Source organism: Hydractinia symbiolongicarpus, chromosome 7 (assembly GCF_029227915.1).
Source record: "Hydractinia symbiolongicarpus strain clone_291-10 chromosome 7, HSymV2.1, whole genome shotgun sequence".
Classification (NCBI taxonomy): Eukaryota; Metazoa; Cnidaria; class Hydrozoa; order Anthoathecata; family Hydractiniidae; genus Hydractinia; species Hydractinia symbiolongicarpus.
The window spans coordinates 10,788,054-10,804,892 of NC_079881.1; the positions used below are offsets into that span (position 1 = coordinate 10,788,054).

Below are 16,839 nucleotides of genomic sequence, written 5' to 3' on the forward strand. Positions count from 1 at the left end.
ATTTCGAACCATATTTTCGGCCCCTTGAGATCATTTCATCACGTAAAATCGAACTTTTAAAGATCGAATTACGTAAAGAGAGGTAAAATAAGTTTCTTGTGTTTTGAGAAAAGTAGTAGGTTAAGGTTGACCAATATTAATCTAGTCTTTTTCACCATGTTTAAAAAATTGAATAAAACAATGTTTTGTGAAAGTCCCTCACTTGTGTTCTCTCTATGTTTATATTTGCACCATTCTGGTCTTCATTATATTTTAAACTCAAAAAATATGCCTTTCAATTTGAGTCCCTGATCCCAGATCTCACTTTTTCCGTAAGCTTTGTACATTTTATTTTATTGCAAGAAAATGGAGGTAAATCAAAAAACAGATCTTGCAAATTGATACTTCACAGCCATAGGTGATATAAAAATTAGGTCTTGATTTAGTGCGTTTCCGTTATTAACTTTTATAGGCCATGTAAGCACTGTGCAGCAACTATCAGTTACAAGGAATTAATATAGCTAGTTATGTGTAACAGAGAATTTTTTTTGAAAATATATCATCTCTTGTAATTACCTAACAATGGCGAAATTGTGTGTTACGTAATTATTGAATGGTCCTTTTTTAAAATAGTTTTATATATGCTAAGGAATGGATTTGTGATCCGCGGGCAGTTTGCACCCAGGCCCTAGGGGGACAAAGACCAAAGAGGTTCAAGTGTATTAAGAGCAATTTACCGGCTAAAGGGAGAGTTTTTTTCAACAACTTTTCTTTCGAGCTCTCGATCCAAGTTATCCTTGCCACCATCATGGTAACCTTTACCCGTTCTCCATCTTTCTTTTCCAAGAATGCTAACATATTTAGGAGAAAGATGGTTTTATTGCCATGACCCAAATTCCCAATGTCAAATTCATTTCACCTGCTTAACATAAAAAATATATTATTAAAATATGGAAACATCTATTCAGATAAAGACTTCGAAATCTAAATGCATACACTGTTATAACGTTGGTTTTATTCACTCACTAAACCATTTCCTTCTATACATGTGAGGTCACTGCGCGCATTTGAACAAGTGAAGGAAAAGTGAGTGTCAATTATTAATTTGATGAAAGGAAAGTGTAAATTTATTTTCACTTTATATAGAATTCAGGTGCGCGTTTCTTCAAACAAAGATTTAATCAACTTAAAAATTCATAAAAAGGTAAACAAAAAATATAAATTTTGGCCTATAAATACAAATTATTACACTTGAATTATGGAAAACATCAAGAACACATGATTCTTAATATTGGTAAAAAGATTGATAGATAATTCGAAATGCAAATTTAAAAAAAAAAACTACACAAGAATGATAAAAAAATGGCAAAATTTGAATTATAGAAAACAAAACAACTTTGTTCTCCGTATCTCTATACTTGATGCCTACAGATGAAAGTTCTTTCCTCCTTTTTTTGCAGCACAATAGATTTTCTGATATTGTAACAGTGTGAGAAAGAACCCGAGAAAAATTACATAAAAAAGTTCCCCACATGTGAGATATATTTAATAGCGTAATTTTGATTTGAAAAGCCATAAAATTCTTGAACTTTTAAGATTTCAGGTGAAAGCTTAAAACACATGCTTAATAAGTTCTCCGTTTTGCTCATAGAAGTGCAAACATCTACTTTTGAGTAGGATATTTATTAAACATACAGAAAATGACACATTTTATCTTTATAAAAACTCTCATATTTGTTTTATAATGGTAATAGGACCTGTGTTATCCGTAAGCGGGGATATATGCGACAGGCGAAAACTTGGATTGTTCCACGGCGTAACAACCAGAATAATACGCTTAATGCAGCTAAGGAAATCTGATTTAGACACTGTTTCGTGTATCCTTGACAATAATGATTGATATTTATATAGATTAAAATATTTATGTTAACAATTTCCACAATGTATATTGAAAAGACAGCAAGCCATGTTGTTATGAAAACGAACATGGTGTTTCACTGAGAAAAAAGAACTTCGAAATTTATAAACTAAACGAAATTTATAAAGTGGTTCTATTACTTGTTGTGGTTACTGGAATTACATTGAAAGTTGTTTATTGTTTGGATTTTCATGTGGATACTTTCACAAGATATTAAAGTGTTTTTTCAGTAGATTGGATTTTATTCACAGAGACGGCCATTTTCCTTCATAAAAAATGGCATCTATGATGGAGTGCTTCATTCTGTTATTGATAGTAGCTTTACACGTTAATGAGTATAACTCAACTGTGGAAAATATTCCCAAAGCAGCTATCCGCACTAACTTACAATGGAATATTAATGCAGCACGGATGAAAAGATCGAGACTATCAAAGGCAAGAACACTATATTACGCAAATACTGTCTGCACTCTTCGCCTGTTACTATCAAATGATATTGAAGTGAACCCGGGACCTACAAAAACAACAACAACAATACGTAAAGCACCGAAATGTCCGAAGTGCGAGAAAACTATTCGTTCCAACAGCAAACAAGTTTCGTGTTGTGTGTGTCAAAATCTGTATCACCTTAATTGTTCTGCGATTAGAGTGAGCAACAAGCAATCTGTTACGCCCAATGACTGGATTTGTACAAATTGCGTTCACACCGTTTTACCATTCCTCAATGTTAGATCATTAGACGACACATGCGACTTTGACGCTTCATTACCGAACGAAAACATCCTAGTTGATCACCTACAACGTATAAACGAACATCGTAACAACATATCTATCGCTCATCTTAATACGCAATCGATAGCTTCCACCTTTGACGCGTTTCATTTGATGATCAACAAATACAAGTTCGACATTCTTGCAGTGACAGAAACATGGTTGAAAGGTAGCGTTCATCAGTACAATTACGTTCAAGTCGAAGGATACGAAACTTTCTTCAGAAATCGAGAAGGGCAGAGAGGTGGTGGAGTAGGGTTTTATATAAAAGATAATATTGTCACCAGTGAACGTAAAGACTTCAACAAACTCGACCAATCAATAGAACATCAATGGATTGAAGTGCGTGGCCGAAACAAAAACACCCCATATTTAGTTGGAGTAATGTATCAACCGAGTTCTGATGAAAACATCAAGTTAGATTGGTTAGAAAAACTGGACAGTTTGCTGAGTAAAATCTGTGTTAAGTGGAATGGTGTTATTATTTTAACTGGTGATTACAACATAGATCTCTTAGCTGATACAGAATCGTCTCGTAGATATAAAAATATCTTGTATTCATACTCGCTACAACAACTGATTACTGAGCCAACAAGAAAATCGAAAACACTAATTGATCACATAAGCTGTAATATACCACAAAAATTGATTCATCAAGATGTTATATATACCCATGAAATAAGTGATCATGACATGCCGTACGTTATCTTGAACATCAAAAAGCAGCGGTACGAAACCAGATATAAATGGCAGAGGAACGAGAAGGCTTTCAATCTTGATAAGTACAAAGCAGACTTTCGAAATCTCCCATTGAATCTTGTCTTCAGTTTTGATGATCCTGCTGACCAGATAAGTGTTTTGAATAAGCTAGTGTGTGACTGTATCAATGATCATGCCCCGCTTAGAAAAATTAAATTGACGCGTCCTCCATCACCTTGGATGAATGACCCGAAAATAAGCTCGTTACAAAATCACACAGAGATATTACGAATGAAATCCAAATTGAGTCAACTAGTAAGCGATCGAGAAAGCTACAATAAATCAAAGTCAAAGTTGAAACGAACCATCAAAGAAACAAGACAGACGTTTCTAAGAAAAGCACTTTCTTTAAAGCAACCAAAGGAAGTGTGGAGGACAGTTAATCAAATTCTTAAACAACAACACAAACGAATTAGACACAGCCCAACTGATATCAACCAGTACTTTTGTACTTTGGCGAGTGAACTGACCAACAAAGAAAACACTAACACCGTTAATGCCGAATTCATAGAAAACCTACCAATCAATAACAGTGAAAACTCTTTCAAAATACAACACACTAATTACAACGAAGTTAGAAATATTTTACTGAGTTTAAAGAATGATTGCTCTACTGGTTTTGATAGTATTCCAGTAAAATATCTGAAACCAGTTGTTGATTTCGTCACTTCGCCACTTGTACATATAATTAACACAAGTATTGATAAAACAGTTTTTCCAGGTGCGTGGAAAGTGGCGAGAATTTGTCCTGTTCCAAAAATCAAAAACCCTACTCAAATTGCAGATTATAGACCAATTTCCGTGTTACCAGTTTTGTCTAAGGTATACGAACGTGTCATATTACAACAGCTTTGTGACTATATAGATAAACAGTCTTTAATGAATGAAACACAATCAGGTTACCGGAAGGGACACTCGACAACAACGATATTATTGAAACTAAGAGATGATATTCAAAAAGCTATGAATAAAAGCGAGGTAACCCTGGCTGTTTTAATTGACTACTCGAAAGCATTTGACACTGTACATTATGAAACTTTACTTCTCAAATTACACCAAATGAATTTCACAAAAGAAAGCTTATTGATAATCCATGACTATCTTTCCGAACGAAAGCAGTTTGTTCAAGTGGATGATAAAACATCAAACACGCAACCTATCCATTTTGGGGTACCTCAAGGAAGCATTCTGGGCCCAGTATTATTTAACTTGTATGTCATGGATCTGTCTCAGAATGTGTCATCTAACACAACACAGTATGCTGATGACACTGTATTATACCAACACTGCAAAATGAAAAATTTGAAAACATGTGCAAAAACACTTGAGGACGATCTGAATAGTTTATCTGGTTGGTCAACCAATCAGAACCTTCTATTTAATGATGGCAAAACGAAACAAATGTTATTCTCAACAAACAAAATGAGTTCCTATCATCATCTTGAAACAACTAACGACTGTAACATTATTCACAATGGTTGCTCAATCGAACGTAACTCAATCTCAAAAATACTGGGAATACATTTTGACGAAAATCTGAATTGGAAAAATCATATTACCAAAGTTACACAATCTTCCTATGCAGTAATTCGAGCACTTAAACAATGGAAACGATTTACTCCGTATCATGTGAGAAAGAACCTCGCTGAAACACTCATTCTATCCAAACTTAATTATAGTAATGTAGTATTTGGCCAATTACCAAAGTACCTATTAAATAGACTTCAGAGAGTGCAGAACACAGCAGCATCTTATGTTCTTGGAAGATATGTGAAAACAACAGACGTTATCGATCTTGGGTGGTTGCCAGTTAGAGAAAACATTGATTTCGCGACTGTTAAACTGGTACATAAAGCTTTACACACTGATACATGGCTAGACTATCTTCCATTACATATGAACACATTTAATCCACGTTTGGGTAATGAAATGACATTACAACATGGTGAAGCAAAAACGTTTTCTGAACAAGCTAACATATATAATGACCTACCACGTAAAATAAGAGTTTGTGAAAATTTTTACAGGTTTAAAACAGATGCGAAAGAGTATTTCAAAGACAAAGGTCTAGCGAGGCTTCTGTCATTGTGATACTTTTTCTTACGTATAACTATTTTATTTTCATCTTTAACGACTTGCTGAGATCAGTTGAATGGTACTTCAACTCTTCAATCGATTTCAACAAATTAACTTTTAGCAAGTGAATAATTTTCATCATATTTTACATATATCTTTTGTGGTTTAGCGTCCTGGTGTCTACTACCCCAATTTACTTAGCTACATGTGCCTACTTATGTCTATTTTATTCAATTTATTTAAGCTACAATTTAATTGGCGAACTTATGCACTTTTGTCTTCTACTTTTTCCACGTTCCAATTTTCTTTTGTCTCCCTGTTTTCAGCCTTTTTTCAGCGTTCTGTTCCATTACCATGTGTCTTGACTTATCTTAAGTGTAGGATTTTATAGTATTTTATTAATTGTATTATATGTATAAATTTATCATAACTTATTTGTAAATAACTTTTAACCTTTTCTCTTTTTTTTTCTTTTTATGGAGAAGAACCATTTGTAAATAATGGAACCAAATACATGATGATGATAAACCTCTCTGTAGCAATTCAATATCTATTAAGTTATTTTGCAAGAAATATATTTGCGGAATGTTCTATTAAGAAGAATAGTGAAGGCAATTCAGGCTAACCAATCTTAATATACAAGGTTAATATAGGCAAAGTCATAAGCGAAACCAATTAGAATGGTGGTGATTGACTTAATTTTGCATGTTTCTTTGCTGAATCTGATAGCATGTTCACCTTTCGATAACTTGGATAGAACGAATTATCGGAAGAATGAAATACCTTTTACTGGAGGTGTGTATTTTTGTTGATTTTAATTTTATAACATTAACAAGGCTTGATACAGCTAAAAAAAATAGGAATTACGTAAGGACAAGATGTTGAGAGTTTCTGATGCTTATTTTCTTTATTTTTCTTTATTTTTTTATTTATTAATTCTTTTTTGTGAGAAAAGACCCCGCAATATCATGGAGAAAGGCATTTGTTAAGCAGAAATTCTTGTAGAAGCAATTACTGCGAGTATATGCGTCAATTTTGAATCGCAAAAAATTAGTCACGTTTTGCAATTTATTTTTAAAAGCTCAAGGTATAAAAACAATTTAAGCATGTGATAAAATAAAATCCCCTTAGGTTAAAGATAAATTTCCTAGTTTATATTAAAAAAGTGTGCCTTTCTTCTAAATACTACAGTCTTGTCCTCTGTACCTTGTTTTGAAAACAAGATTAAATAGTGAGAAAAATGCCTTAATGGTAGTAACCTTTGCAGGGATTAATTTCTAAGAATTCACGAAAATTTAAAGTTAAATTTTGTTCACACGTTGGCCTATTAGAAAAAGGCTTTTCTTTCAAGAATATTTGGTGACAAATTATTACCTAAAATTAATACCCCCAAAATATAATATTTTTTGTCCTGTGAATTTTTTTTTTTCACACAATAACTGGTATTATTAAGGCACCGTATTTACACCAATGGTGACCTCTCCAATAAACGCCGAACATCATGTCTTTTAATGTAATTGGTTTACTTTAGATAAACCTGTCAACGTCACTGTTCAAGTTTATTTCTATTCAGTTGGACCAATCGATGAGGCTGACTTTGTAAGTTATTGTTGTAGAGCGCTTTAAATTTGAATTTTATGAATTGGCTTAAACTGATTGCATTGAAACCTAAAATATCAAAAAGGGTTTCAAAACTCATGTCTCTAAGTAGCTAAGAGATATTATTTTAGGCTTCAATCATCATGGCTTGTATTAAAATTCTATGAAAATTAAAGGTAAAGAAAAAAATCGTTCGTGGTTCAGAGTTAGTTATTATAACATTTCAGCTCTTACTTCCTGAATCTCTTAGTTTTAAGTTCCTTTTTGCACAAAAATGTTTGAAGATTAAAAGTGAACAAAATGTTCCTTTTTCGCATAGGCGCGTGCACGAAAACTTAAAGGCGCGTGCGCGAAAGTTTAAGGGCGCAAAATCAATTATAAAGTTTTTAGCTAGCCGCTACACCAAGTTTAACTAAAATAGGCAAAACATGGTTGGTATTATTTTCGCGTTATTTTTTTTTCAGAAATACAATTTAAGCATTTTTGCGTGTGTTTTGTTTTAACTCTACGATTTTATAAATTAACGAAGATTAAAAACTACGAACATACCAAATTTGCATTGAATGACAGAAAGTTAAGTCTGTGATGAAAGTGTTAGTTAAGATGCATATTTTGTGTCTTGTAAAAACATTGTACTGTTACTGATGTAGAAATCTTGTTTGTATCGTTAAGAAACTAGTTTCGTATACTGGCTTAAAACTAGTTTATTGTTGTAAGTCCCATATTAGTTAATATGGGCACAAACAATGCTTAAATTAAATCAATCAATGTTTTTCATCGGCCAGAGCACAAAAACTAAATAATAATTGTTTAATCGGGTCTGAGATAAACAATGCTACTGCTGGATATGGACACTTTTACACAATCTGATTTCATTATTTAACCAATTCAAGTCCCCATATCAGGGCAATGGCAAATGGTAGCTATATCGAAAGGTTTTAAACTAGATAATGACTTTCTAATATCAATCAACTCTCCATTCCATTTATTTATATATTTAGACATTCGAAACTGGCTTCTATTTACGCCAGTGGTGGACTGACCAAAGGCTGCGCTTTAATTCCACAAAACCACTTCGTACAACATCCTTAGATGATCTGATTTGGATTCCAAACACTTCTGCAGCAGATAGCCATAGTGTAACAAATTTCCCAAATGCTATTCGAACTGTTGTGGAACCATCAGGAAACGTTTATGTGAGCAGAAGGTAAGAAGAACCAATACCATATTTAATCTTGAATTTATTATTTTTTCCGCCAGAACTAATTAACGTCATGATCTCATTTTCTGTATTTCAAAAAGGAAGTAAACAAAGTGAATTTAATAAGGCTTTGACCATTGGCATTATGGATGTTTTTCAATTTCAGAAGAAATAATTTGTCTTATGGCATGAAGATTTAGTATGTTAAAACATATATGAAGAAATTGTAACTCTTCTTTTCAAAATTTTTCAAGCCCCCAAGCTGTTAAATCTTTTTTTAAATCTTCTTTGTTCAAGTTTTTTCCTCTTTTTCTATTTTAAGGTAAAAGCACTACACATTTTTAATTCCTCAATTACTACATTTTTGAACACGAGTTGTTGTAATTTCTCTTTTTACGTTTCTTATAGGTTAAAAGTAGTAAGCACGTGTGAAATGAACCTAAATAACTATCCAATGGAAACACAGACTTGTCATCTTTTATTTGAGACTTGTGAGTTTTTCTCTTTGTGTTTGTTTTTGTTTTTTCCAAGAGAAATTATTTTTTTTATTCTAATTTGAGGGAGTGTGTAACTCTTCCCTTATTTCATATTTGATTATTTGCACTTTTCAAACAGTGAAACGCTTTTTTTTGACACAAAAATTGTTAATGTATGAACAGCAGTATTAAAAATACATCACTTCAATACTCTGTCGACGGTGTGATCTTACATTCATATGACAGCACGTTGTTAGTAAGTTTTCGTGATGTCCAACTGCAGTTTGTTTGAATATATGAATATGAAAATAACTTTTATTTGAAGAACAGCACGCATTCCTAAGTACTTGCTTGTTTGCTAGTAACCAGAAAAATCTTGTCTCCAGAACTCCTTAGATTGTTTTATGAAACTAACACGGAATTGGAACAATCCCAATTTTAGGAAATCAACCACCACTTGTGCGGAGAAAGTTGAAGCTAAAGTGTTAAAGTTTATAAAAATGAACGAGAAAATTGTGATTCTCAATACAAGGCCTTATAAGCAACATAAAGCTCGAATCTTATTTTAAGCTACAGTTTGAAGCGCGTGAATAAGAAGAAACAAGACGGTAGAGATTATAAAACAGGAATTGTTTCACAGATTCTCCTTTTCTAAAAGTCACGTAAGTTTTGTACGACAACAAACGTGACTAAGCGTTTGATTTTGATTTGCGTGCTAGCTAGGCAAGCAAGCTAACCTGGTCTTCCTAAGCAGATATTCAAAAAGCATCAATTAAAGAAAAGTTGGGTTAGCCAGGTGAAATAAGCTTTTTTGGGAGGTTAATAAAATAGGTTTCGCTCATACAGAAATTTAAACGCAAACGAATGCGTCAGAGCAATTATTTAATTTAAATCCACAAACACAAAATAATTTTCCAGCCGTAAAGTCCCTAATTAAAATTATCCAGTAAGCATACAGCCAGTGTGGTCACATCTTAATATTTTATATGATAGGGTAATTAATAATGTTTGTTCGGGTAAGTGAAATAAATCTTGTTTAAAGCATTAAAGAAGAAAGAATTTCTCGATAATGATCACGTAAGCACATAACATTAGCAAAAATCAAAAGAAAGCGCGGTCAGTTTTCTTATCGCAGAACATTCGTTTGGGACCCAAATTTTTATTTCAAAGGTGGCAAAAGTAAAGAAACTATGTTATTTGATTCACAATTCGGTTTTGTTTTTTTCATACAATCCATATGTATTATTGCTTTTAATTTGCGCTTTTCCCACGCTATGTTTACGCCCAAACGCACAATATTACGCCATGATTGAGAAACCTTTAATTTTTTTTGATAACAATGGATACAAATTATAGTTATATTACCCCTAAATAATGTGTGGATGCTATTTCTTTATTTTTACGCCCTTTTAACGCCCATGCACGCATTATTACGTCACGAGCGTTAAAACACGCCAGTACAGTTTTTGTCTCTCTTTTTTTTGTCAAGCTGCCAATGTTTTAGTAGCTCCAAGGTGTATATTTTTTATGTTTCAGAGTGTGTACGCATATACTCTTTGAAAGAGAGTGTTACTTTTACCCCGATTCAACGTAAAAACATCGTATTAACTTTAAATTAAAATGTGTTCATTTTGGCGCCCCATTATACAAAAATTCAAGCAATTAAACGACATTTCTTTAATTAATCATTGTCTATGCGTAAGGCTTGACACAACTGTTACCGTATTTCACAAATTTTTGACACATTTGTTAGGTTGTGATATGTGTCAATTAATCTTTAGCCACTCTCAAGTTTTCTCTCTCGATGCGATATTTGTCATTGGTTCGTCCTTTCATACTTAATTTCTATATACTGTTTTCAATTTGATATGCATTTTACACAAACTTCAGGGAACTCAAAACTCGCATTAGGCAAAATCATTTAAAGCATTACTGTTTGTTTTAGTTGCATTCACTCCTGATGATATTCAATTATTTTGGCACAAAAACCCGATTGTTAAAAGCAAGGAATTACATCTGGATGGTTACGAGTTAGTAAAAATGGAAGCGGAAGATGGGACGTACCCTTTTGTTGTCGGAAGTAAGTTACAACCGTGGATGATCATCACTCACGGTGAACATTAACTATTTTTTGTTTTTTGTTTTGAAGGCCATTTATTCAGTGAAATAATAAAAAAGCATTTTGTCAGTGTGTGCATGCGCGAGTTGGCGTGCTACAGACACACGAAATGCGATATATAAAGGACGAGCAAACCCGTTGATTTATCCACGGTCTACCGACTAACCTCTGATAATAGCCATGCAGTGTGTTTAAAATGGCTGCCAAGTCCCCAAAGAGAGCTTCATTACGCTGACTGGCGAACCCAACATTTTTTTCGAAAGCTATTTTAATAAACTAACGATATGTGAAAGACACAACTCGATTTCCCAAAGTCTTCACTTCAGGACACTTCAAGATACGGCGGATTCGCTCTATCAGATTGTATCCTTTTGTTCCTAAAAATAATCAGAAGTTGCCGTATTGTTACCAATTTTTCTATATCCTAATTTTCACACATTGGAGCAAAAGTCTGAATAAGCAGTTTAAATAAGTGACTCTTAATTGCAAAACTGGAACGCTACAGTATGTAACTCTGATAACTATTAATTAATACCTACACTAGCTAATAACAAAAAAAATAGGAATTTTCATTACGATTTTTAGATTCAACGCAAACCTTCAAGATATTAAAAGTTCACTTCTTCGTGAAAAGAACGCTCATGTTCCACATCTACAGAACTTATATTCCATCCATTCTCTTACTGGCTTTTGCATTCGGAACATTCTGGGTTCCCGACACTGCTGTTCCAGCTCGTATGGGAATGATTGTGACAAGTTTTTTATCAAGTATTTTCATCTTACAAGCAGTAAGTGAAAAAACAGTAAAAGTTCCCTACACAACACCAATGCAAATGTTTCTGGTTGTCAACATCACATTGATTGTTTTTTCAATGGTTGAATATATTGTGGTATTGCAGCTCAAACGAAAATCGGTAAGAATTAAATTTTTTTACAACCAAGCTGCGCCTGCCTTTTCATCCATTTGTAACGTAAATTCTTTGAAATGCTTTGTTAAAAATATGATGTGAAAATAGGAAATCAAGTTATTGGGAAAGGAGAAAGTTGTTAGCAGTAAAAAAAATATTGCATGCGCAAACTGAATAATTAATTTTTCCATCCAGGTCCGCATTTTAAAAGGGTCATAGCTATGCATAAGATTCCCTTCTCCAAACAAAACCATGTGTGCAGCACGTAATGTAAACACTCGGTTTAGAAAACGCAAAAAGCCAGCGCTGTTTTTGCTTGTAAATAAATGTCAAGTTACCTTTAATAGCATAAAAATCTTCAATTTAAAAAAGCAATGTTAAAAAAGATTTGAAAACTAGAAAAAAATTTGAAAACGATATTTAATTAATGACTAAGTGAGTCATGGCTTTATATAGATACGAACAATGTAATTCTGTGCAAATATGTTACCTATCATCTAAAAACATATCCTGTGGTAGCTAGCTCACTTTTTGTGATTTCTTTGTATATGTACCCAGCTTGCGTAGCTAGCAATTATCACATGTTCAAAGACAGATCAAAGAAAAACAAAAAAAAATAAGTAAGAAATTTGTTGTAATAAAAACATTCTTACATATCACAAAAACCATATCGGATAAAAAATTTTATTAAATTTTTTCATTTTTTTATGTCCAAATCAGACAATCAGTTTACCCGTTTAGCTTTTCCTTGCTTCGTCCATTAAGAATGCTTTTGTTTATATCCCGCAGACTTACGCTAACAATTTAAAATTTAACGACCAGATCAGTCGTTTGTTCTCCTTTAAGTAGAACACTAATATACAAGAGACCAATCTACTAGCAATCGTTTTTTGAGTGTCAATTACAAAAATATACTTGGCGTGCATCTTTAAAACTTTAACCATTTATTTTCAGCAGACAAAAAGCATTGAGTTCGATTTCATTTACTTCTGATTAATTAGTCTTGCACAATATGAAAATATATCCGTATAGGCTACAACCTTGGTCAAAATATTTTGAGAAAAGTAAGCTAATTTCGAAGTTTGCCACTACAAAGAATTGCGTAGGCTATTTCTATATTGGATTCGCACATTTTAAACTTTTCCAAGTTTACTTGTTAATGTTCAGAGTGGACTTAGGACTTAAAATATTCTAATCGTTGATTACATCAGCATGGCCATTTTTCTCTTTTTTGGGAATTATTTCGCTGTGGCGGCGTTCTAGAGAATGTGACTAGTAACTTTTAAACGCTGTCTGCCTGGCCTACGTGTGTGCAAAAGTAGCGACTTTGCAGCCTGCCGGTTGCAGAGCATTGACTGCTTCATACTTTTGTCCATATTTGAAAAATATCTTTTTGTTTTTTTATTTTTGTCCAAGATTGTAGCCTATAAATCCCTATTTTCATATCCGTTTTTGTTCCACAAAATATGGACATGAAAATGCAGAATAACATGAAAACGGCAAAGTTATGAGCAAATTGCAGAGTAGATGCTGGCTGTTTACATGCAAGTTTGAAGAATGTATTAACAAAATGTTGACTTTTGCAGCTTTTAACTGGCGGTCTCATAAAATCGTTTTAAAGAGGGTATTAGTAGAGGGGTGTGACAAGTAGTTAAAATCTTCATACTGTTTCCCTGCAAACTAAAAGTTTGCTTATAAATCTCTTTTAATGCCATTCGGTATTTTGGTATGTATATTTTGCGGAACGAAAGTGGTTATGGATATAAGGTTATTGAAAGTCATGAATGCTGGCTTCAGAGTTTGGATTATAAATTAAGTCTCTTTGGTACGTCGAGGTGTTTATTTTAACAAACTTCATGGGATTGTTCTGTTTTTTACAGAGCTCCTTCAAAACAACTTGTGACAAACATTAGTAAATTCAAATTTTAGTTTTAAATACTTTTTAAAGAATCTCTCTTTCACTAAAACAATGACATAATCTATGCCGTTTTGTTTGTTGCTTTTTGAGCTGATGAACTTTTATATAAAAAAGCAGTGGAAAAAAAATCATCAACATTTTTGCTATTTTTCTGGCAGAGTGATTCGAGATATTGGATTTATTGTAACTTGATTTTTGAGTGCGTATTCTCCGGCAATGTTATTTGTTTACAAGGTTAAAAGTTATAGCATGCTATATACAGACCGTCGTGAAGGCTTTTTAGCCAATGAGCGTTGCAGATTTCCGGTTAAAAATAATTATCAATTAATAATTATCGATATAAAACACTGTACAAAACGCAGTTGTATTCATAAAGGATACTTCTCTTTAGGATTTTTGTTTCATTTGAAATTGTTGTCTGCTTTTTGTCGAAAGCCTGGTCCGGAATAACGTTCTACATCCTTAGAACTCATTTCCATTTCACATCATTTTCTGCAAAATTGCAAAATGTATAGATACACTTGTTGTGAGTTTTTCATCTCCGTAAGATGAATTTACTTTTCAGGATAAACCACCAAAGAAGGAGCAAAGAAATGGAATACTTAACAATGGTTACATTTCAAATGGTAAACTAAACAAGGCAATAAATTTAGAAAGCAGTTTTACCAAAACATTAAATTCCTTGGAAAGTAACGAAGAAAATGTGTACGCTGAAAATTACAATATTAATAGTCTTCACTGGATTGACAGAGTGGCTCAAATTATGGTCCCTATCCTCTACCTGGTCTATTGTGCTATTTATTTTGGGTATTATTTGTCAAAAGAAGAATGCAATGATGACCATGGACACTGCTGACGCAGCAAATACATCCTCTAATGTGCACGTGATTTAGGATGAAATTTGAACTTCTTCGTATCTTGTATGAATCAATTAAAAAGAAGATTCATAACCCTCCATAAGTTTCATTTTTGAGATCAATAAGTAAGCAACTAAGTCAGTTAGTCCGTAATATTAACCATATAGGAAAAGCAAGACAAGTCAGTTTTCAATTTCATATCATGGTGTGCTTATCTGGAATAGTAGCCATACAAAAGATTGATAAATCTCTTCTAAACAATGAAAAATCCTTCAAATGCATTTAAAATAAAGAGAAAATATTTGTATTGCACCAATTAAGTAATGAGACCTCCTTCTTTTAGATCTTCGTTCTTGTGTGTAAATTAGTCATACAAAATTCAGTTTTTGCGTAGGTTATTTTATTTCTGCTTTTCGTATATAATATTTAACATAGCATCTTCGCTACTAGTTTTATGTTACTTAAATAAGTTCTTAATGATAACACTAGGTGGTTAAAAAAATAGCGTTATTACATATTTTACTCTTGTAACAATTTACTGCTTTTCAAATTTAATGTTGTAACATTTAACAACTGTAACTAACCTTATTTATAAGAAACATATCTATTTTTTATCTACCTGTGATAAAGGCAACTAAAATTTTATATTTTCGCCAGCTTGGGTTATTATTACCTTTTTACACTTTGGAAAGACATTACCTTAGGACGTTCCTAGAATTTTTTAACCCTATTCAGGCCGGGCATTTAACCGGATAGGATTAAAGCAAGTTTCGTTAATCTTCCAAGCAACATTTTTACAGAATTGTCGTGGCATTTTGGTGTGAAAATTAAGTAGCTTTTGAAATTACTTAGCAGTAAATATCAAATATAAGATCTTTGACTCGAGATAACCAAGAATATTTCACATACTATAGTAGTAACAGCAATGTATACCTTCGTTTAAACTTCCTTGAACTTAAGAATATCTGTCATGACTAATAACAACTTAACACCAAAATTGCTGGGTCAGCAGAAATTTCTATTTAAAAATGTAGAAAAAATTCGGATTCTACAAGCTCCAGCTTTTTACAATCTCGTTATTTTTCACGAGCTTCTGTTTTTAAATAAGCCTTGGGTTAACCCTGTTAAAACGGTGTGCAGAGTTTTTTATTCATTCATATCATTTGTTTTTCCAAAAGATTCTTTGTTAGCCTTCTCTGCTGCATCGAACGCTTTTAAAACAAAAATATTCTGAATAAAAAGATTTCCACACACCGCATCATGGCTGCATGGTTCACCAAGCAAGTCTGAAAATTTTAAAGTTTATATGCTATCAAAAGTTAGAACTTGTGCAGTGTAGCATAATGAAGATCATCTTAAATTTCTACATCATGCGCCATCTTTGTCGTTATTAACGTTTCGTTATAATAATTATGTCATTTCCTTCTGTACATCTATACCATCTATCAAAAACTAATAAATATGGCAGCTCTTTGTTATGCTTAATCACGTTGTTAAATGCTCACGTCAGCAAAAATTCAAAAATGGCGAGACATTGATTGTTGAAACATACACAGGAAAGCTTTAAAAGTCCCAATTATGTCACACTACTTTAACAGATAATGATTAATCAGAAGTTTCAATTTGTTTTTCAATATTTTTGTAGCAAATTAAAAGGAATAACATTTCATGTAATGTTCGTTTCGTAATGAAATAATGCTTTTGGCCGACGAACAGACAGACAAGGGGTATTACTAGCACAGACATATTTCGTATTCCAAGTATTGCGTTTCTCTGGACGTTCATTGTTTTGAATACATTTGTTATTTTGTTACTTTGTTATGCATTAACATACTTCGATCACTCGTTTTTAGGCATCCACCTTACAATACAATACAATACAATACAATACAATACAATACAATACAATACAATACAATACAATACAATACAATACAATACAATACAATACAATACAATACAATACAATACAATACAATACAATACAATACAATACAATACAATACAATACAATACAATACAATACAATACAATACAATACAATACAATACAATACAATACAATACAATACAATACAATACAATCACCATTACAAAAAACACTCACAAACAAAACCAGTTGTCAAATATTCGGAAGCAAAACGGATGACGCAACAAGATTTCAGTTCTTAACAGGTGGTTCTTCTTTTTTTTTCATTTCATTTTTTATTTAGGTGAAAAACTAGAAACTGCTTTTACAAGCAATAATTTAATTAATTA

General features: G+C 32.6%; 2 protein-coding genes across 2 annotated transcripts; both read left to right on the forward strand.

Moving 5' to 3' along the window:
* Positions 1-6,183: 6,183 nt before the first annotated feature.
* Positions 6,184-9,188, forward strand: LOC130648482 (gamma-aminobutyric acid receptor subunit gamma-3-like). Its single transcript, XM_057454534.1, has 4 exons — positions 6,184-6,298; positions 7,035-7,102; positions 8,104-8,309; positions 8,712-9,188. Exons 1-4 carry the CDS (start codon positions 6,184-6,186, stop codon positions 8,860-8,862), a joined length of 540 nt encoding a protein of 179 aa, XP_057310517.1. The 3' UTR covers positions 8,863-9,188.
* Positions 9,189-10,819: 1,631 nt separating this feature from the next.
* On the forward strand, positions 10,820-14,580 carry LOC130648483 (gamma-aminobutyric acid receptor subunit alpha-2-like). Its single transcript, XM_057454535.1, has 3 exons — positions 10,820-10,859; positions 11,484-11,812; positions 14,290-14,580. Exons 1-3 carry the CDS (start codon positions 10,820-10,822, stop codon positions 14,578-14,580), a joined length of 660 nt encoding a protein of 219 aa, XP_057310518.1.
* Positions 14,581-16,839: the final 2,259 nt, after the last annotated feature.

Bases quoted from the DNA above. Each gene is read 5' to 3' on its own strand.
- LOC130648482 (XM_057454534.1), top strand. From the start codon at position 6,184: ATGGTGGTGATTGACTTAATTTTGCATGTTTCTTTGCTGAATCTGATA. The intron at 6,299-7,034 runs GTGTGTATTTTT...GGTTTACTTTAG, and splicing joins TGAAATACCTTTTACTGGAG to ATAAACCTGTCAACGTCACT. The intron at 8,310-8,711 runs GTAAGAAGAACC...CGTTTCTTATAG, and splicing joins AACGTTTATGTGAGCAGAAG to GTTAAAAGTAGTAAGCACGT.
- LOC130648483 (XM_057454535.1), top strand. From the start codon at position 10,820: ATGGAAGCGGAAGATGGGACGTACCCTTTTGTTGTCGGAA. The intron at 10,860-11,483 runs GTAAGTTACAAC...TACGATTTTTAG, and splicing joins GTACCCTTTTGTTGTCGGAA to ATTCAACGCAAACCTTCAAG. The intron at 11,813-14,289 runs GTAAGAATTAAA...TTTACTTTTCAG, and splicing joins TGCAGCTCAAACGAAAATCG to GATAAACCACCAAAGAAGGA.